The following is an 18,060-nucleotide window of genomic DNA, read 5'->3' on the forward strand; positions in this document are numbered from 1 at the left end:
GGGTTAGTATAGATTTAGATGTGTTGTTTATTAGATTACAATAGCATAGAATTAGATTAAAAGTTTGAATTAGAATATCTTAGTTAGAAACTGTTAGATCAGCAACATCAAATTCTACACACACACACATAGATTGGGAAACTGGTCCCACTATCCCCAGTGGGACCCGCTATACCAAACGGATAAGGAGTTGCCAACCAAGGTCCGGACCGGGCGAGTATCCCCCTTGTTGTCGACCCGATTTTCGGGGTTTCAACAGACACACACCTCTATTTTTGGCCTCCATTGCCCTAAATATCATTAGTTGTTTTCAACCTCCATCGCTCTACTTCCCGAAGAAACCATCAATAGCGTAAATATGAACCCCTAATCCTTTACCTTTTTTACTAGCTCATCATATTGAAAATTTTAAGACAAGAAAATTATTTTGTCTTAAAATTCCCCTCCATGTAGTAGTGTCGAATTCAAAAACATACAAGTTGTCTCTAATCGTATCAAAAAAGATCAAAGGGACAAAAGAGTAATTAATGTTTGGGAAATCTTGCCAGGGAAAGTTTTCACGTTCTTCAGAGTTGTCTACCCCCACAAAACAAAGAGCCCAACAAGTCGTTGTCTTTATATAAGATAACATGAATGGAAAGTGAAATAGCAACGTTGTTATAGGCGCGATACAGTAGTAGCCCACAATGTGGCGACTTAGGGTGCACTATGAGAGTCAATTTTGTAGTTGTTAGATAATATTTTCATAAATTGTTATGTTTTTGTCTTAATTGTTAATTGTCTTAAATGGGTTTCGTCTTAAGTGACCATTGTCTTAAATATAAAGTTGTCTTAAAATATTTTTGTCTCAATCTGTTTTTGTCTTAAATATAAAGTTTTGTCTTAAAATAAAGCTTTTTCTTAAAATATTTTTGTCTCAAACTAATTTTGTTTCAAAATATTTTTGTCTTAAAATGTTTTTGTCTTAAATATAAAGTTTTTCCTTAAACTGTTTTTGTCTTAAATTTAAAATTTTGCCTTAAAATATATTGTCTTAAGTTGTTTTTGTCTTAAAAATAAAGTTTTGTCTTAAAATATTTTTGTCTCAAATTGTTTTTGTCTTAAATTTTATATTTAAGACAATTCAATTCATATTAAATTTTAATGTAAAATAATTAAAATAAAAGTGACTTTTTAAGAGAAAAGATTTCTTTTGTCTTAAAAAAATGTCTTAAAAGTGCCCTTGGTGTAGTAGTGTATCCATCGACGAATGAAGGAGGCCAACAAAATATTTGATTCATTCGCTTAGAAATTGATAGATGACCATATGGATCATCGCATCGACTCATCCTAGGATGGTCAGGCGAAGGCAAAAGAAAAACATTGTAAAAGCGTTGTTGATGTGCTACTTCAGATTTAGAGTGTTAGAGTGTTCAACACGATGCCCAAATCATGTGAGAAACCATAAAGAAATTAGCTTTATAAGTCTCTCGGGCATCATTACCTCTTTCATTTTTATAATTCTTAATACTCAGTCAGTCCACGCCTTCTACTAACATGAGAAATGAATTGAATTTGTTAGGACATGTTCGCCCCTGGAATGGTGATAATGACCATTACTATAGAATGGGTAATGAGTGAGCTTCTTAGATATCCCCCTGCAATGAAGAGATTAGAGGAAGAAATTGAATTGACAGTTTGCAAATATTGTAAAGTTAACGAGTCAGATGTCAAGCATGAAATAATTGTAATAATTCCCATATGTAAGAGTTAGATAGATTTGGAGAGTCAGTTAACTGAGTCAAGTTAAGTGAGTTCGAGTTAAGTTATATTTTGGGAAAAGTTGAATTTAGACTGTGTGCGCATGTCAAGTTATTTTGAATGAATTGTTAAGTTATTTTGGATGAGTTGTTAGCTAAATATGGTTAAATAAGCCTCACCGGTTTCATTGTTTTGTGATCAATAGAAGAGTCACAAATCTTATTATTGTATTAAATTTTTTTCTTTCTTTCTCTACCTTTCCAACAAATTAGTATCGAAGCAAAATTTCAAGGGTCAAAAAAAGTCAGAATCTGTACTGGCAACTTACAAAACCACTGTGAGTGATAAACCACAACCAAGAGCAAAGGCTGAGAATAACAAAGTATTTTTTTCCCTGCAACCATAAAGAAAGGAATTTGTAGCCGCAACCTGTAGAGTTGTCAACTATATTCAAAAAGTGTCGTAACCTCTTAAATACAACTTTGAAAATCCGACGTGAGAATTTAAAAGTTTTGATATAAATTTTAACAGAGGTTAATACAAATATTTTTTTTAAGTTTTTTTATGAAAAAAACATAGGTGCATGGTATAAAGAATTTTCTTTCGGTGGAAGATTTAAGATAAACAAAAAAATTGACAAGAAAGTTTATGCCTTTGCAAAGTTTGTCAATCTACAAAATATTTTAGTGTTTTGTCAAGCATGACAATGTTTTGGGTGAAGATTGGTCTTTATAGGGGTACATATTCAAAATAATATTTTTTTTTGGTGTTGATATGGAAGATAGCCTAATGCAATCAAGAACGCATCTATAAGATAGAGGAAAGACAAAAGTCATGGGTCGCAAAGCGTCATTGAAGGAGATTAAGAAAAGGAATAAAAAAGAAGAGGCAAAGATCGTTTCCATGTTTAGAAAGGTTCAGACCGCAACCGATGAACTGAGGAGTCTAGCAGAAGACAAAAGAATAAATCTAGGTTGATTGATATACCCTCGATCTACTGCCACCTCCTATGTTTAGTATATGCGTTTCTTTAACATTGGATTTTATAAAACAAGAATTGGATGAGAAATGTTTGTGCAAGGTAGTAAAAGTTACAACTTCTAGGGAAGTATGGAAGATCATGGAAGAAGAATTTGGTGCAAGGGGGAGTGACATGCAACAACGAGATGTGTCATAGTCTATTGAGTCAGCCACATATCTGAGAGTATACGAGAAAGACTTTAGGAAGACAACAAAACTTGGAGAATCCCACTCAAAGGTGGATGATGGTCATGAAGACTATAAAAGTGAAAACCATTATGAAAACATGCGTATGGACGAAAAATATGCAACAAAGATTGCACAAAGAGAAATTGAAGCCTCTTTGTGTGAAGGAGAGCAAGAGCATGATGTTGAATCCCACTGTGATGAGACACATGTGGATGATGATTGCAAAGAGAGATATGAATTAGTGAATCCAGCGATAACTGATGAACTTGGTGAAGTTGAAACTGTTAATGAGCACATGCATGCTCAGATATCCCACAATAGTGTGGATGCAAGTTATGTTGAAGTTAAATTTCATGAAGAACCATTTACTGGTGTTGAGTGGTTGCACATGATGCAACAAAAATCTCTTATTGATACGTTGTTATTTAGTGAGAGAAGCCCATTTGTGTTTGGAAGCCAAGTGGAAGACAACATGTTTGCAACAACAGAGTTTGGTGAAGAAATAAAGAAGGTAGATAAAGAAGAGGAAGAGAAGGAAGCTCTCAATGAAGATCATAAATAATATATTTCTAACATTTATCTTGAGTATGCAGAGTACAATTAAAAAGAAAGAGTACCTGATGATGAATGTGAAGAGAAAGAGATCGATGTTTCTAAAAACAAAGATGAAAGCATTGAAACAATTTTTCAGTAGTGTACTCAAGAAGAGATAAGATTCTTCTACTAAGGAATATGGAATAAAGAAAGTCAGGGATATGAAGCACAAGAAGCAGTGCGAAGAACACAGTTTGAAGATGAAGTGTTTTGGCAAGAGTCCATGAGTGAAAGAATCTATGAAGAGGAAGTTGTAGAAGATTGACCCATATCAAATTGCAGCAGCAACAAGTAAAGAAACATGGAGCCTAAAACAAGAAAGTGCAACAGAGAATGAATAAACTACGAGGATATAGAATCTAGAAGAATAAAAAAAGAAAATGTAAAATTGTAAAATTTTTGAATAATTGTAAGCCTAGCTGAGACATAAGCCAGTAGGCAAGTTTGAGTGATAATTGAGCCAATTTCTATTGTAAGCCTAGCAGGCATAGTTGAGTTATGTTCAGTGATATCGTCATAATTAAGTGGGATTGTTGGAAATTGTAATTACTTCCGCATGCAAGAGATGGATAATTTTGAAAGTTAGTTAACTGAGTCAAGTCTCATGAGTTTGAGTTAAGTCATATTTTGGGAAAAGTCAAATTTAGAGTGTGTGTGCATGTGAGTTTATTTTGAGTGAATCACTAGCTAAAAAGGTTTAAATAACCCTCACTAGGTTTATTGTAATCATCAAGTTTGTGAATATATAGAAGAGTCACAACTCGTGTTATTGTGTGTCAAATTGTGTTAAATTTTGTGCCTTTCCAACACTTATGAATCTGCAGAAGCTGTGACAGTAGGAGGAATTCTTATACCGAAGAAGGCAATGTTATTGGTGAATTTGTGGGCTATAGGAATGGATCCTAATGTATGGGGAAAATATTCTTGAGAATTTAAACCAGAAAGACATGTGGAGAAATTAGGTGGACATAATAATTATACAGACTTAGCAAGTACGCAAGACTTCAGGACACTTCCATTTTGGGCAGGAAGGAGAGAATTCCCTGACCCCCATATGGCTATTCCCACTATTTCACTTGCATTGGCTCAGATGTTGCACACTTTTAATTGGATGGTTGAAGATGAGCCATCCAAACTAGATATGAAGGAATTGCATTCAATGTCTTTTCCTACATAAATTCCTCTCTCCACACTCCCAAACTTGAGGTTTCCATTGAATTGTGTTTATAATTTAGAAGATTAAGATATAGGTTTGTAGTAGCCTGCGTCTTCTCACCAACATTAGCATACACTCGTAGTTTCTTTAATGTATTACTATGAGTGGTTGTGTGAGATGGGATGGCCATTGGCAATGTATTGTTCTTAGTTATTCTATCAAACATTATGGCGATTCTGATATTTGCATTATGTTTAAATAAATCCTGTAAACTATTATGAGATAAACTATGTATGGGAATTACTGAGCCTCAATCTCTTGGTTGATTTATGATTAATTACTTTATACAGTTTTAGTTTGCATGAATATAATTTAACGTTGGTATCACTAATAAATAACCATAGATTTGGTCAATTACAATGAACTTGGCTAAACGAAGGTTGATCATGGTCAATATGGCTAACACAAATAACCATGGTAAAACATTGAGTGATGGTCTTCATGCTCAAGCATAGTAAACTCTAACTTACATTGTCAACCATAGTCTTCTATAGTTAATTGTTGATAACAATGGTCAACAATGATCCCCCATGATCATCCATAGTTAACCATAGTTAACCTTTGTCAAACACCCTCACCCTAGTTACCAAGTAAAACAAGGTCAACATGGTCATCCATGCTCATATTTAGTTCACCATAATCTATCATTTACCCCTCTCGTTAACTATGGTAATCATGGTCAACCATGGTTGACATGGTAATTCAAGGTGACAGATGATAAAACAAGTTGAACCATACTCAACCAACATCAACCTTAGTTGACCAAGATCTATCTTGTATCAACCATCATCAACCCTCTTCAACCATTATTGTAACATTAATGTCACATTAACATTAACAATAATGTAACGTCAACCATAGTCAACCTTAATATAAAGTGAATGTAACAATATAGCAATAATTAACATTAATGTAACATTGTTAGATTAATGTAATATAAATACAATGTTACAATAACGTTTGACCATAGTCAACCTTAATCAACTCTATTAAACCTCTTCAACCCTCTTCAACCATGGATAAGCATCATAGACCATCAACAACTCTCAACTACAATGGTCAACTGTGGTCAATTCTTGACAACCAATTTTAACCATAGTCAACCAACACGGCCCATAATCATTGATGGTTTATGAATGTTCATGTCATTTTTAACCACAGTCAATGAACAAAGACCATAGTCAATCAAGGTGTATGAATTTGTCCCATGGATATTAATATTCTACGAGCATATCCACATTAGTAAATGTATTAGTATGTGGTTGATATAGGTCATTCTGTGGTATTTCCAACTCTTATATGCCAATTGATATATGAAAATGACATTGATAACTTATATCAACCAAATTTAATAATTTTTCTAATGTGGTTGTGCTAGCCTAAATTATATGTTGAAAGTAAATTAGTTTGTATTTTGATACAAAATTTAAATTTTTATTACATATTTAATTATTATGCATCGATAATATATTTAAAAAGGGGTTAATAAATTTGTTTATATTGTAACCTTTTTTGTTTCACTGAATAGACTATTAGATAAGTTACTAGAGTTGAGTTTAATTTGGGTAGAATAGTTGTGATCATCTCCATCGAGGTTCAAGTGTGGTTCAAGTTTTGTAGTTTCACATGTTGTAAGGAATAGAGTAACTATGTTGCGCTCTTTCCACTGACCATTCCCAATGCAAACATCAATTAGCCTATTTGTTTAGTAAAAGCTACCACTGGGTTGATTATGTAGATTGCAAGGCATTGTTACATATAACTTATGTTTCTTACCATAGTTCTTCCAACAAAAGTAGTTAGCAAGAGGAGGCATGTGGCCATCTACTCTATGGCAAAAACATATTAAAACTGACAAAAGGATATGCAAAGTGAAAACTTTATATTATTTTTTTTGCAAATAAAAACATGCATTAGTTATATATGTAAACTAGTCTTCTTTTAGGTCATATTCTATCCTATGTTATCATACTGTTGTGTTATTGTATGGCCATCGCACTCTCAGTAAACCCATTAAAAATACAAATGATGAAGTAAAGTTCTCCCAAGTAAAGGCTTGCACCATTCATTGTATGACACATATTTATACACTTGAAAACTATCGTTATACACATTGCAATGAAGTAGAGTTGTCACAAAATAAGTCATGTACCTTTAGTTTTTAATCCCTCTATGTCTCTAGTTTAAGATATAATTTTTGTTGTTATATAACATATATAATATTTTCCATTCTTTGAATTATTCTAAGCCTAGGTCGGGGCAAACCCCAACATTGGATGGACAAATGATTTTCCCACTAGTGGGATGCTATCACCAGGATTTTGTGAAACTGAGTCGAGCTTGGATGCCACATTAGATAGTTTAATTACTCCAAAAATGGCTGCCATACTCAACCCCTCCCCATGAAATTTGAAAGTACGAACTAATAAAAACTAAAATTTACATAATTATACAATATAAATTATGGCTACGAGGAAATTCTTATAAATCATTCTTAAAGACTAGGAAAAAAGCATTTCAAAACTTTAAATGCAAAAGAAATATAAGTGGTCACTTGTATAACATTGAAAAAACATGAAAAATTGAATTTTGCCAAAATAAGTAAAGACATACTTTTACTTTTGTTAAATATCTTTAGATTTTAAGCTATTTGGCTTACTTTTTGTGGGTTTTTAACTCTAAACCTATTTTTTAATGTTTAGAAAGATAAACCTTGAATTAATTAAATTAATTCTAAATTTTGTTCAAAATCTAAAAAACATTAAGAATAAAAATTATTTATTTATTCCATTATTATTATAAAAATTAAAGTAGTGATATAAATTAAATGATTTTTAAATTTTCATAAACATTTATAATATATTTCACATTATTAAAATTTAAAAAAATCATTAAAATTATTATTATCATTATGATCCAATTTTAAGGTCACTACCAAATGAGACACCAAATTGGCGTATGAGACCCTTTTGTATATGAGACGAGGGTGATTGCTAAATCTCTATTCTAACAACTACTTAAAAAAACATATAAATTCTCTATCCTAACAACTACTTAAAAAAAACATATAAACTCTCTATCCTAACCACTACTTAAAAAACATATAAACTCTTTATCTAACCACTACTTGAAAATAAATAAATTAAAACTACTTAAAAAAACATATAAACTCTCTATCCTAACCACTACTTAAAAAACATATAAACTCTTTATCTAACCACTACTTGAAAATAAAATAAATTAAAATTAGAAGAGCTGTTCCAAAATAGATATTATATGAAAATCATTACCTTAAAAGCATTTCCATTACATCAAAAAGAAATAAAAAATAAAAATACCTATTTCATAAATAACACAACCTATTTCATAAATAAAAGCATTTACATTACTTTGAAAAAACACTTGCCCTATTTCATAACTAACACCACAGACCACATCCATTATAATTTCACATCTATGTTTGAAATATATATATATAAAAGCTTATCGAAATAATATAATATGCTTCGTTCATTCCAATCCAAATCCAGAGGTCAATATTCAATTTGATTGTGGTCGGCCAAACTCAGCGCGCTTAATTGACTTACAAGAGAAAATGAGTCCGGCTTTCAAGGGAATGCTCGGGAGATGTGAGTGGTTGATGTAGCGTATAATTGGGTGCATAGAGCTTTTATATATATATATATAAAAGTTTATGGAAGTAATATAATAAAATTTTTATTTCTATTTTTATAGCATTATAAATGTTCTTTGATATGTCAGAGAAATAGTGTTCATCTTTTGAGTGACATTATAAATGTTGTTTGACATGTCAGAGAAATAGTGTTCATTTTTTGAGTGACAGCGTGTGAATAAATGAATAGAGTTTAGAAAGAAAAACGAGCTTTATTTACTTCGGATGTCAAAGGACATTTATAATGTTATAAAAAATATTTATAACGTTATAATGTTATAAAAAGCATTTATAACGTTATAGAAGTGGAAATAGGAATTACCGTAATATAATATGCTTCGTTCATTTCAATCCAAATCCAGAGGTCAAATTCAGTTTGATTGTGGTCGGCCAAACTCAGCGCGCTTCATTCACTTACAAGAGAAAATGACAGTCCGGCTTTCAAGGGAATGCTCGGGAGATGTGAGTAGTTGATGTAGCGTATAATTGGGTGCCTAAAGCATGAATCAGTAGGAAACTGCGCGTTACAGTGAGCGGCTGGCCTTTCATTTTATTGGCGTTGTCTTAGTTTCGAAGAATGCTAATCTTTCCTTACATCAGGACGCAGTACAGAGGGTTAGACATGTGGTTTAACAAATTGGTTCGAACTCCGACTCTGTCTTCAATGTTAACTGCAGCAGCTATTGGATTCGCGGCCCTCGTATTCTTCTTTCAGATATTGCAGCACAAGAGAAGAAGAAACGACTTCATATTGCCTCCAGGACCCAGTCCATGGCCAATTATAGGAAATCTTCACCAATTGAGTCTGCCTGCACACCGTGCTCTCAAAACTCTTGCAGACAAATATGGCCCCCTCATGTTTCTGCGCTTTGGCTCTGTGCCCACTGTTGTCGTTTCGTCTTCTGAGATGGCTAAGCACTTTCTCAAAACACATGATTTGGTCTTTGCCAACCGGCTTCTAACCACGGGAGGTAAATATATATCCTACAATTTCAAGGGTCTGATATTGACTCCCTATGGAGATTATTGGAAATACGTGAGAAAAATATGCGTTACAGAATTGCTGACTCCCAAAAGAATTGAGTTCTTCAAGGATGTGCGAGAGGAAGAGTTATCTGCCATGATCCATTCCATTTGGGGGGAGAGTGAGAGTGGCACAATTGCCGTGAATGTCAGCAATGCCTTCTTTACCCTCACCACCAATATAATTTGGCGAATGCTGGTGAGGAAGAAATTTTCTAACAATGATTTGGGTACCAGTGGCGAAAGATTCAGGGATCTGGTGTTAGAAGGGTCAGCTGTGGCGGGATCTTTTAACATTGGAACCTTTGTTCCTTCTTTGGATTGGCTTGATTTGCAAGGTAACAATCGACGAATAAAGAAGGCCAACAAAATATTTGATGCATTTGTTGAGAAAGTAATAGACGACCATATGGATCATGGCATGGATTCAACCTCGAATGGCCAGACAAAGGCAAAGGCAGAATATGGTAAAGTCTTCATCGATGTGCTTCTTCAGATCCAGAGTGATAAGACGGACGCCAAAATCACAAGAGAAACCATCAAGGCAATTATGTTTGTAAGTCTCTTGGGCCTCATTCTCCCTTTCAGCTTTCAAATTCTTAGTATTCAGTCACTCCACGCACTTTATTGACATGAGAAATGCATTGAATTTGTATGAATTTGTCAGGACATGTTCGCAGCCGGAATGGAGACGACGGCCATTACCTTAGAATGGGCAATGAGTGAGCTGCTCAGACATCCCCATGCAATGAAGAGGTTGCAGGAAGAAATTGAATGTACAGTTGGCAAACATGCCAAAGTTAAGGAGTCAGAAGTAGCAAGCATGAAATACCTCCACAGTGTGGTCAGAGAGACGTTACGATTATACCCAGCAGGGCCGCTAGGCTTTCCCCATGAATCTGCAGAGGGCGTTACAGTAGGAGAATATCATATACCTAAAAAAACAATGTTATTGGTGAATGTGTGGGCGATAGGAAGGGATCCTAATGTATGGGGAAAAGATGCTTCAGAGTTCAAACCGGAAAGATTTATGGAGGAATTCGGTGGACATAATGATTATACGGACATAACAAGTACACAAGACTTGAGGATGCTTCCATTTGGGGCAGGAAGGAGAGGATGCCCAGGGGCCCCTATGGCTATTCCCACTATTTCGCTTGCATTGGCTCAGCTGGTGCACATTTTTAACTGGAGAGTTGAAGGTGATCCGTCCCAACTGGATATGAAGGAAGCGCATGCAATGTCTATGCCCAGAGAAATTCCTCTCTTTGCGTTTCCAAGCTTGAGGTTGCCACTGAGTTGTGTTTAGAATTTGGAAAATTAAGAATATATAGGTTTGGGGCAGCCCGGGTCTTCCCGCCATCTTTAGCGTTGGCTAGTAGTTTGTTTAATCTATTGTTTTGCTTGGTTGTGTGAGATGTTAGGGCGATGTATTGTGCTTAGTGCTTCTGTTTGACGTTATAGCGATGATAGGATTTGCATTATGTTTAAATAAATTGTATAAATAACGAGGTAACTTTCCTATCTTTCATATGAGTATCGATATTGCTGAATTCCAATGTTTTTATTGATTTATGGATTGATTTATGATTATCACGATGTGGTTGAGGTTGGTATATCTGGATAGACTTTATTTTCAACTCGTTTTCAACCTTTTAAACTGTACACATAACCAAGTAATAGTGATGTGAATTTGAAAAAAAGAGGTTTGTGTTGTCTATCGCGGCCACAAATTTGTCGACAGCAGAATCCACCCATTTTTTTCAGAAAAATCCAAACCAGTAAGTATTGGCCTCGTTAAACTACCCGTTATTTAAATTGTTGTTAAATTGTTATTGTTTAAATGGGTTTTACTTATTACATTTTTTATAATGTCAAAGAAACCATTGTTAAATTGTGCTTAATTCAAACAAATAATTTGAAAGTGCAGTGTGCAGTATATCTTTCAACCATCTAAAAGCTATTCATCGCCTGCGATATCTGATTAGAGTTTGGAAATGATTCCAACTTGCGTCAGATTATATTAAAAGACACGTTTTCACATCATCACTTGGCCCTCGATTTAAATCAATTGATCATTGATATTACTCCCACTATGTTTTCTGTTGAATGACGTGTTTTCTTCTGTGGGCGAGATCAAAGTCACATCTCAAATCCTTAGTACTGCGGACTTCGAAAGTATATGCACATAGACAAAGCCTACATCAACCTTTCATTACGCTTCAGATTATTATTGATATTGGTTTTAGTTTTTTATTATTCCACTTTAAAATTTACACATCTATTATTTTATTTTAAACAAATTTAACGTATATTTAGGTTGATAGGCTTCCCTTATTGGAATTGGACACTTTAATTCTCGGTCATTTTAATCTTTTTGTTAATAATTTTTTTTAATCTGATGTTCTATATTGAAAAATGTCTGTCTCCACTCCATCAATGAATGAGAATGAAAATGATAACCTCCTTGCATATCTAAATCAAGTGTTTAAAGCTTAATTAAATTATTTTTTTACCAAAATTTAATTATTGTGCCTCTTATTTATCTCCACGTATAGAAAATGAAATTAAAAAATTGATGTGAAACATGACTTTGAAAAGGATGTCTCTTTGCATTCTAAAACGTATGAATGTTAAAACTTGGAGGAATAAGGACACTTTTGCATGCCCTATCTTTCTCATAAATGTTACGAGGTTACCTATCTTTCTCATAAATGTTACCAAGTTATGCACCTCTTAATATTCTCCTTGTGCCCCTTTGTCATAAATGTGGCCTGGTTATGTGTGGCTCCCTTTTTATATTCTCCTTGTGTCACATGCTCTCTTTCAACAGACAAGTCGGTTTCAATTCCTCATATTTCATTTCCTCACAAAATGCTTATCTTGATCCCCAAAACTCTGTAGATTTCATTGCTCATAAGTAAATTATAATGATGATGATGATTTGATTTCATTGCTCATGAGTAAATTATAATGGTGATGGTGATTTGATCAATCAGAAACATAATGGTATATGTGACTCTCCTTCTCATGGAAGCCTTCCACACATTCTATCGTTCATTCCTTTTCTTTGAAAAGAAGCCATTTTATCACAGGCTAAAAGTATAAATGGTGGTCATTGAAAAGCTTGTGAGTAATAGCCTCCCTTAACTGTGTAAAGGATAGTAGCAGTGTTAGGGCTAAGCTAATAATGTTGAAACTAAACTATAAACCTTAGTTTAGGTTTTGCAAAAATAAATGGGGTTGTCATAATCAATTTGCTTTTACTTTTTAATGTTTAATTGTGTATATTTTTTACAAATGAATTGAATATGAATTTTCCAAAAATTTATCTTTATTTTGTTCATATATAAATTACAATTTTTTCGAAAGGGTTAACCTCATATCCTACTCTATTTCTCAAAATCTAACTCGAGCCCCACAAAATCCTATGTTTTTCACCAACAAATTGTTGAATGTTGATTGTTTGGTTGCAATTAAAAATTTAGACGATTTATGCAAAATCAACTCTTCAGTTTGGATTGAACCGCGCAAAATGAACCTTGCACTGCAAATTACAAATGATAAAGATATGTAAAGGAAAAAAGCCATTAAACAAGGGCCTTCCTCTTCATTTGCATGTTCATTTGGTAGAGAAGAGTTTTGAAATTTTTGGTGAAGCTTTGCATTTTCTAGACCAGAAAGGAGTAAATGAAGGCATTTCTTTGGGTTTTGTCATAGCAAATATGGTTGGAAATTTTTTTCTATAATATTCTATTGTTGAACATGCAGAGGGATCTATATATGCTTTATTTTGAAAATTTGATGTCCTTTTAAGCAATTATTATATAATTTCTTTACTTATATTTAGTTGTTTATTTTATATTGGATTAGCAAAAATTTGTGTTTAATTTAATTTTTTTATATGTTTCACTTTATACCAATAAACATAATTTAAGGTTTTAGGTTTTTCTAGGAGAAATTTTGTATTATTTTAAAACCAAATTTATAATTAATATTAAAAAAATAGTAAATTATTTAAAAAAAATCATTTTACTAATTAAATTTTAAGTTTTTAGAAAAATATAAAATATTGTATTCAAACGAACGTCTACTGATTGTTGTATTATATTGTATTATGATTATTCTAAATTTATATGAGATTAAAAACAATCACTATCTTTAACCTGAATTATAATTACTAATACTTTATTGCACTATGAAGAATTGTAATTTTTTGGAATTAAATTCGATTAGAAACATTAGATATAATGTATTATAAATCCTAATACGACCAATATATACATTTAATAAATGCTTTATTTATTTCTCTCACACATATATGAACATTCTAATCCACATTGTTGACTCTTCATTATAGTATTTCTTAGCAATTCTGTGCATAGCATGTCTTTTCATAGAGATAAACAAAGGCACAAATATATGGAGAAGCATAAATATTTTGAATGGAGAAGCATTAATCTGTTGCATAAATCTTTAGGCTACGTTTACACTATAATATTAAATTTCAATTAATATAACATTTAAGTTAAAATTTAAATTTAAATTAGGTTTATGGTTTATATTGTTACAATAATTTAATTTTTATATTGTTATAATATTGGTTTATAGTAAATTTTATGTTAAATTTAAAAATAATATTAAAATTGCCCATGAGGTTTTGGATTGATAATGAATGGGTGTATTGTTAAAGATGGTTCATGAGTCTTACCTACCAAAAAAAAATTTATATTTAATTTAATAATATTATTAATATTAATGTTGTTATTATTATTACAATAATATTAAATATTATTAATAATAACAATACTAATTAGATATTTGTTTTTTGGGATTCAATTGCTTTAAGAAAGTAATTTATCTATGACCATTTATATGAGAGGTAGTCATAACTGACTAATTTCTCATGATTTTTGAAACCTCCCGGGAAGACCTAGTTACTAGGTGCAAGCCACGGAAGTGATGATTGACGCTATGTGATTCATTTCACTAGTTTTAATCCCACTTCTTTGTTGGGAATAATGCTTAATTAGTTATGTAAATTGATGACAAATTAATCAGCAGATTTTGTGCTCTCTGCAAAATTAAGGCAGCAAATTGTTAGGGTGTTCAGTGCTGGAAATTTAGCTGTAATGCCAGTAGATTTATTTCAGAGTTGATTGATAAAAATTTTAGTAATAATTTTATTATATAAGAATGTAGTTAATGGTTCAATTAATATATGAGATTTGTAGCAACTTTTAGCTTACACAGTAACTGTATTTTTTTTATATGTATTTTTTAGTATTGTTGGCTTATGAGCTAGCTGGAAATAAGTCATTTCATATTCTACAAGTGGTATCAGAGCAGGTAAAATTGTTTTGGGTTAAAGTTGTAATGTTGGAATTTCACCAAAATTAATCATGTCGAATTCTAACCAGATGCTAGTTCCAGAATTTGATGGGAACGATTATGATTATTGGTGCATTAAGATGCTAACCTTTTTTATTGGAAAGGATTTGAAGGAGATTGTTGAATCAGGATATGAAGAGCCAGCTGATTGGAATGGCCTTACAGCCAATGAAAGAACAAAAAGAAAGGAAGCAAGGAAGAAGAATGCTCAAGCTTTGTTTCACATTCAGATAGCTCTTGATAAGAGCTTATTTCCAAGAATATCAAGAGCAAAAACTGCCAAAGCTACCTAGAAGACTCTGCAAGAAGCTTACCAAGGTAGTGATCAAGTTAAGGTGGTCAAGCTTTAGAAATTGAAGTGTAAATGGGTTGTCCCTTTCTTTATGACTAGCAGGAAAGAGAATGATTACAACAACTGGCTAATAGGGCTCACCAAAGCTTACAAGCTGGCCCCTATCTATTTTACCCAGCACGAGAAGGCCCAGCTGGATCACTTTCTTTCCATCTGAGGGTGGAGCACCGAGAACCAACAACTAGAGTGAATTCTCCCGGGACAAGAGTTCAAGAAAGTGTGAATGACTAGTGTGTAAGAGTCAAAGATGTGGCCAATAAAATGGCTACACTTGGAGAAACTGTAAGTAATGAAGTTTTAATTAAAAAAGTATTGAGATCTTTAACACATAGATGGAATCATGTTGCAATAATCATGGAAGAAAGTAAATATTTGACAAAACTACAGTTTGATCAATTGGTTGGATCTTTGATGTCTCATGAAGAAAGATTGAAGGAAACTTTTGAAGGTGTAGAGAAAGCTTTTTCCTTTAAATTACAAATTACAAAGAATGAAGATGCAAGCAGCGGCAGTACCAAAAGAAATCAAGGTCAAGGTAAATGGCAAAGCCAAAATTATTCAAGAGGTAGAGGAAGAGGTGGCTCAAGTGGAAGAGGTAGTTTCAGAGGAAGAGGTAGAGGTAGATTTGATAAGAGAAATGTTCAATGTTACTATTGTAACAGGTATGGCCACTTTGAAAGAGAATGCAGATTGAAAGAAGGTAAAAATGCTAATTATGCTCAAGAAAGTGGTGAGTATCCTCCAGATCACTTATTTTTATCTTATGCCAAAGGTGAAAATACTAGTAAAGATGTTTGGTACCTAGATTTTGGATGCTCTAACCATATGACAGGGAATGAGAAGTTGTTTTCAGCAAAGGATGGAAGTTTCAAATCCAAGATCCAGCTTGGTGATGATAAATCATTGGAGGTTGCTGCCAAAGGAGCTATGGAGGTCCAAACAAAAGAAGGTATAAAGAGTATTCATGACATTTATTATACTCCCCAATTGAAGCATAATTTGTTGAGCGTTGGGCAGTTATGTGAGAAAAATTATAAAGTAGTCTTTGAAAATAAGACATGTACTATCTATGATAAGAACAAGGGAAATAGGGTGATCACTGTTGTGCCTATGAAAAGAAATTGGATGTTTCTGTTGAGGTTTGATGAACATAACAACAATCTTGAAAATATGGCTTATGAGGATTCAATTTGGTTATGGCATCTCAAGTATGGGCATTTAAATTTTCAGAGTTTGAAGTTTCTAACCTCACATTCATTAGTTTCTGGATTGCCCAAGGTAGAAAAGCATAAGGAGGTTTGTGAAGGATGTCCTAGAGGAACGCATGCAAGGGAAAGATTTCCAAAGGTCAGTGCATGGAGGGCTCATCAACCACTTCAGCTTGTTCATTCGGACATAAGTGGTCTAATGTAGACTAATAGTTTTGGCAAGTCATCACATTTCATCACTTTTATTGATGATTATTCACGAAATTGTTGGTTATATTTTTTGCAGGCCAAATGTGAAGCCCTGAATACATTCAAGAAGTTCAAAGCCCTTGTAGAAAATGAGAAAGGGTGCAAGATCAAATGTTTGCGGACTGACCGTGGAGGAGAATTATGCTCAAAATCTTTCCAGAGTTATTATGATATGAATGGCATCAAGAGGCACCATACTACAACATACGCACCCCAACAGAATGGCATAGCTGAAAGAAAAAATTATACTGTGGTTGAAATGGCAAGATGCCTGCTACAAACTAAGAGATTGAGAAACTCTTATTGGGGAGATACAATTGCTACAACAATATACATCCTCAACTGTAGCCCCACCAGTGCACTGGAAAAGATGACTCCTTATGAAGCTTGGTATGGAAAAAGGCCTAATGTTAATCATTTCAAACTTTTTGGTTGTTTGGATTATGTGCATGTACCTAATCAAAATAGAAAAAATTTAGATGCAAAGAGTGAGTTATGTATTTTTATTGGGTATAATGAGACAAGCAAGGCTTATAAATTGTATAGTACTCTAAATAACAAGCTTATTGTCTCAAGAGATGTAATTGTTGATGAAGGGGGAGTTTATGGTCATATAAAAGGCCATGTTGAGAAGACAATCTATTTTGAATGATGATATAATTGTTGATAATGATCCTGAGCAGCCATGTAATGTTTTTGTAACTAGTGGCTTAACTCCACCAAGCAGCCCTTCATCAATGTCTTCAACATAAAGTTCAAGTCCAACTTATTCTCCAATTTCTACAAGGAAGGTAAGAAGATTGAGTGATATTTATCAGAGGAGTGCAAATCAAGCACATGAAGAAAGCCCAATAGGTGAGATAGTCAATTTTGCTTTATTAGCCAAGGCTGAATTTGAACCATCATGTTTTGAAGATGCATGTAATAATGAGGTTTGGATGCAAGCCATGCAAGAAGAGATGGATTCCTTACAAGGGAATGAAACTTGGAAGTTGATAGAGCTTCCACATAGCAAGAAAAAGATTGGCACCAAATGGGTCTGTAAGACTAAATATAACAGTGATGGGAGTGCTGAAACACACAAAGCAATATTAGTTGCTAAAGGATTCACACAAAAGTATGGAATGTATTATGAAGAGACATTTGCACCAGTAGCAAGACAGGAGGCCATTAGTATGTTGATTTCATTAGCAGCTTAGAAAAAGTGGAGCATACATCATATGGATGTGAAAAGTGCCTTCTTGAATGGGTACTTAGAAGAGGAAGTATATGTGGAGTAGCCACAAGGCTTTGAATTGGAAGGAAAGAAGAATAATGTCTACAAGTTGAAAAAGGCTTTGTATGGTCTCAAGCAAGCACCAAGAGCATGGTATGCAAGGATTGATGGATACTTTCAGGAAAATAG

The 18,060-nt window shown here is 33.3% G+C and overlaps 1 protein-coding gene across 1 annotated transcript; it reads left to right on the plus strand.

Moving 5' to 3' along the window:
• Positions 1-8,750: 8,750 nt before the first annotated feature.
• On the plus strand, positions 8,751-11,028 carry LOC149252285 (cytochrome P450 750A1-like). The gene is made up of 2 exons (XM_089456640.1): positions 8,751-10,011; positions 10,123-11,028. Exons 1-2 carry the CDS (start codon positions 9,010-9,012, stop codon positions 10,762-10,764), a joined length of 1,644 nt encoding a protein of 547 aa, XP_089312766.1. The 5' UTR covers positions 8,751-9,009; the 3' UTR covers positions 10,765-11,028.
• The last annotated feature ends 7,032 nt before the right edge of the window (positions 11,029-18,060 follow it).

Source organism: Pinus tabuliformis, chromosome 7 (assembly GCF_031772625.1).
Source record: "Pinus tabuliformis cultivar Carrire ecotype Pingquan chromosome 7, CPIR1, whole genome shotgun sequence".
NCBI lineage: Eukaryota > Viridiplantae > Streptophyta > Pinopsida > Pinales > Pinaceae > Pinus > Pinus tabuliformis.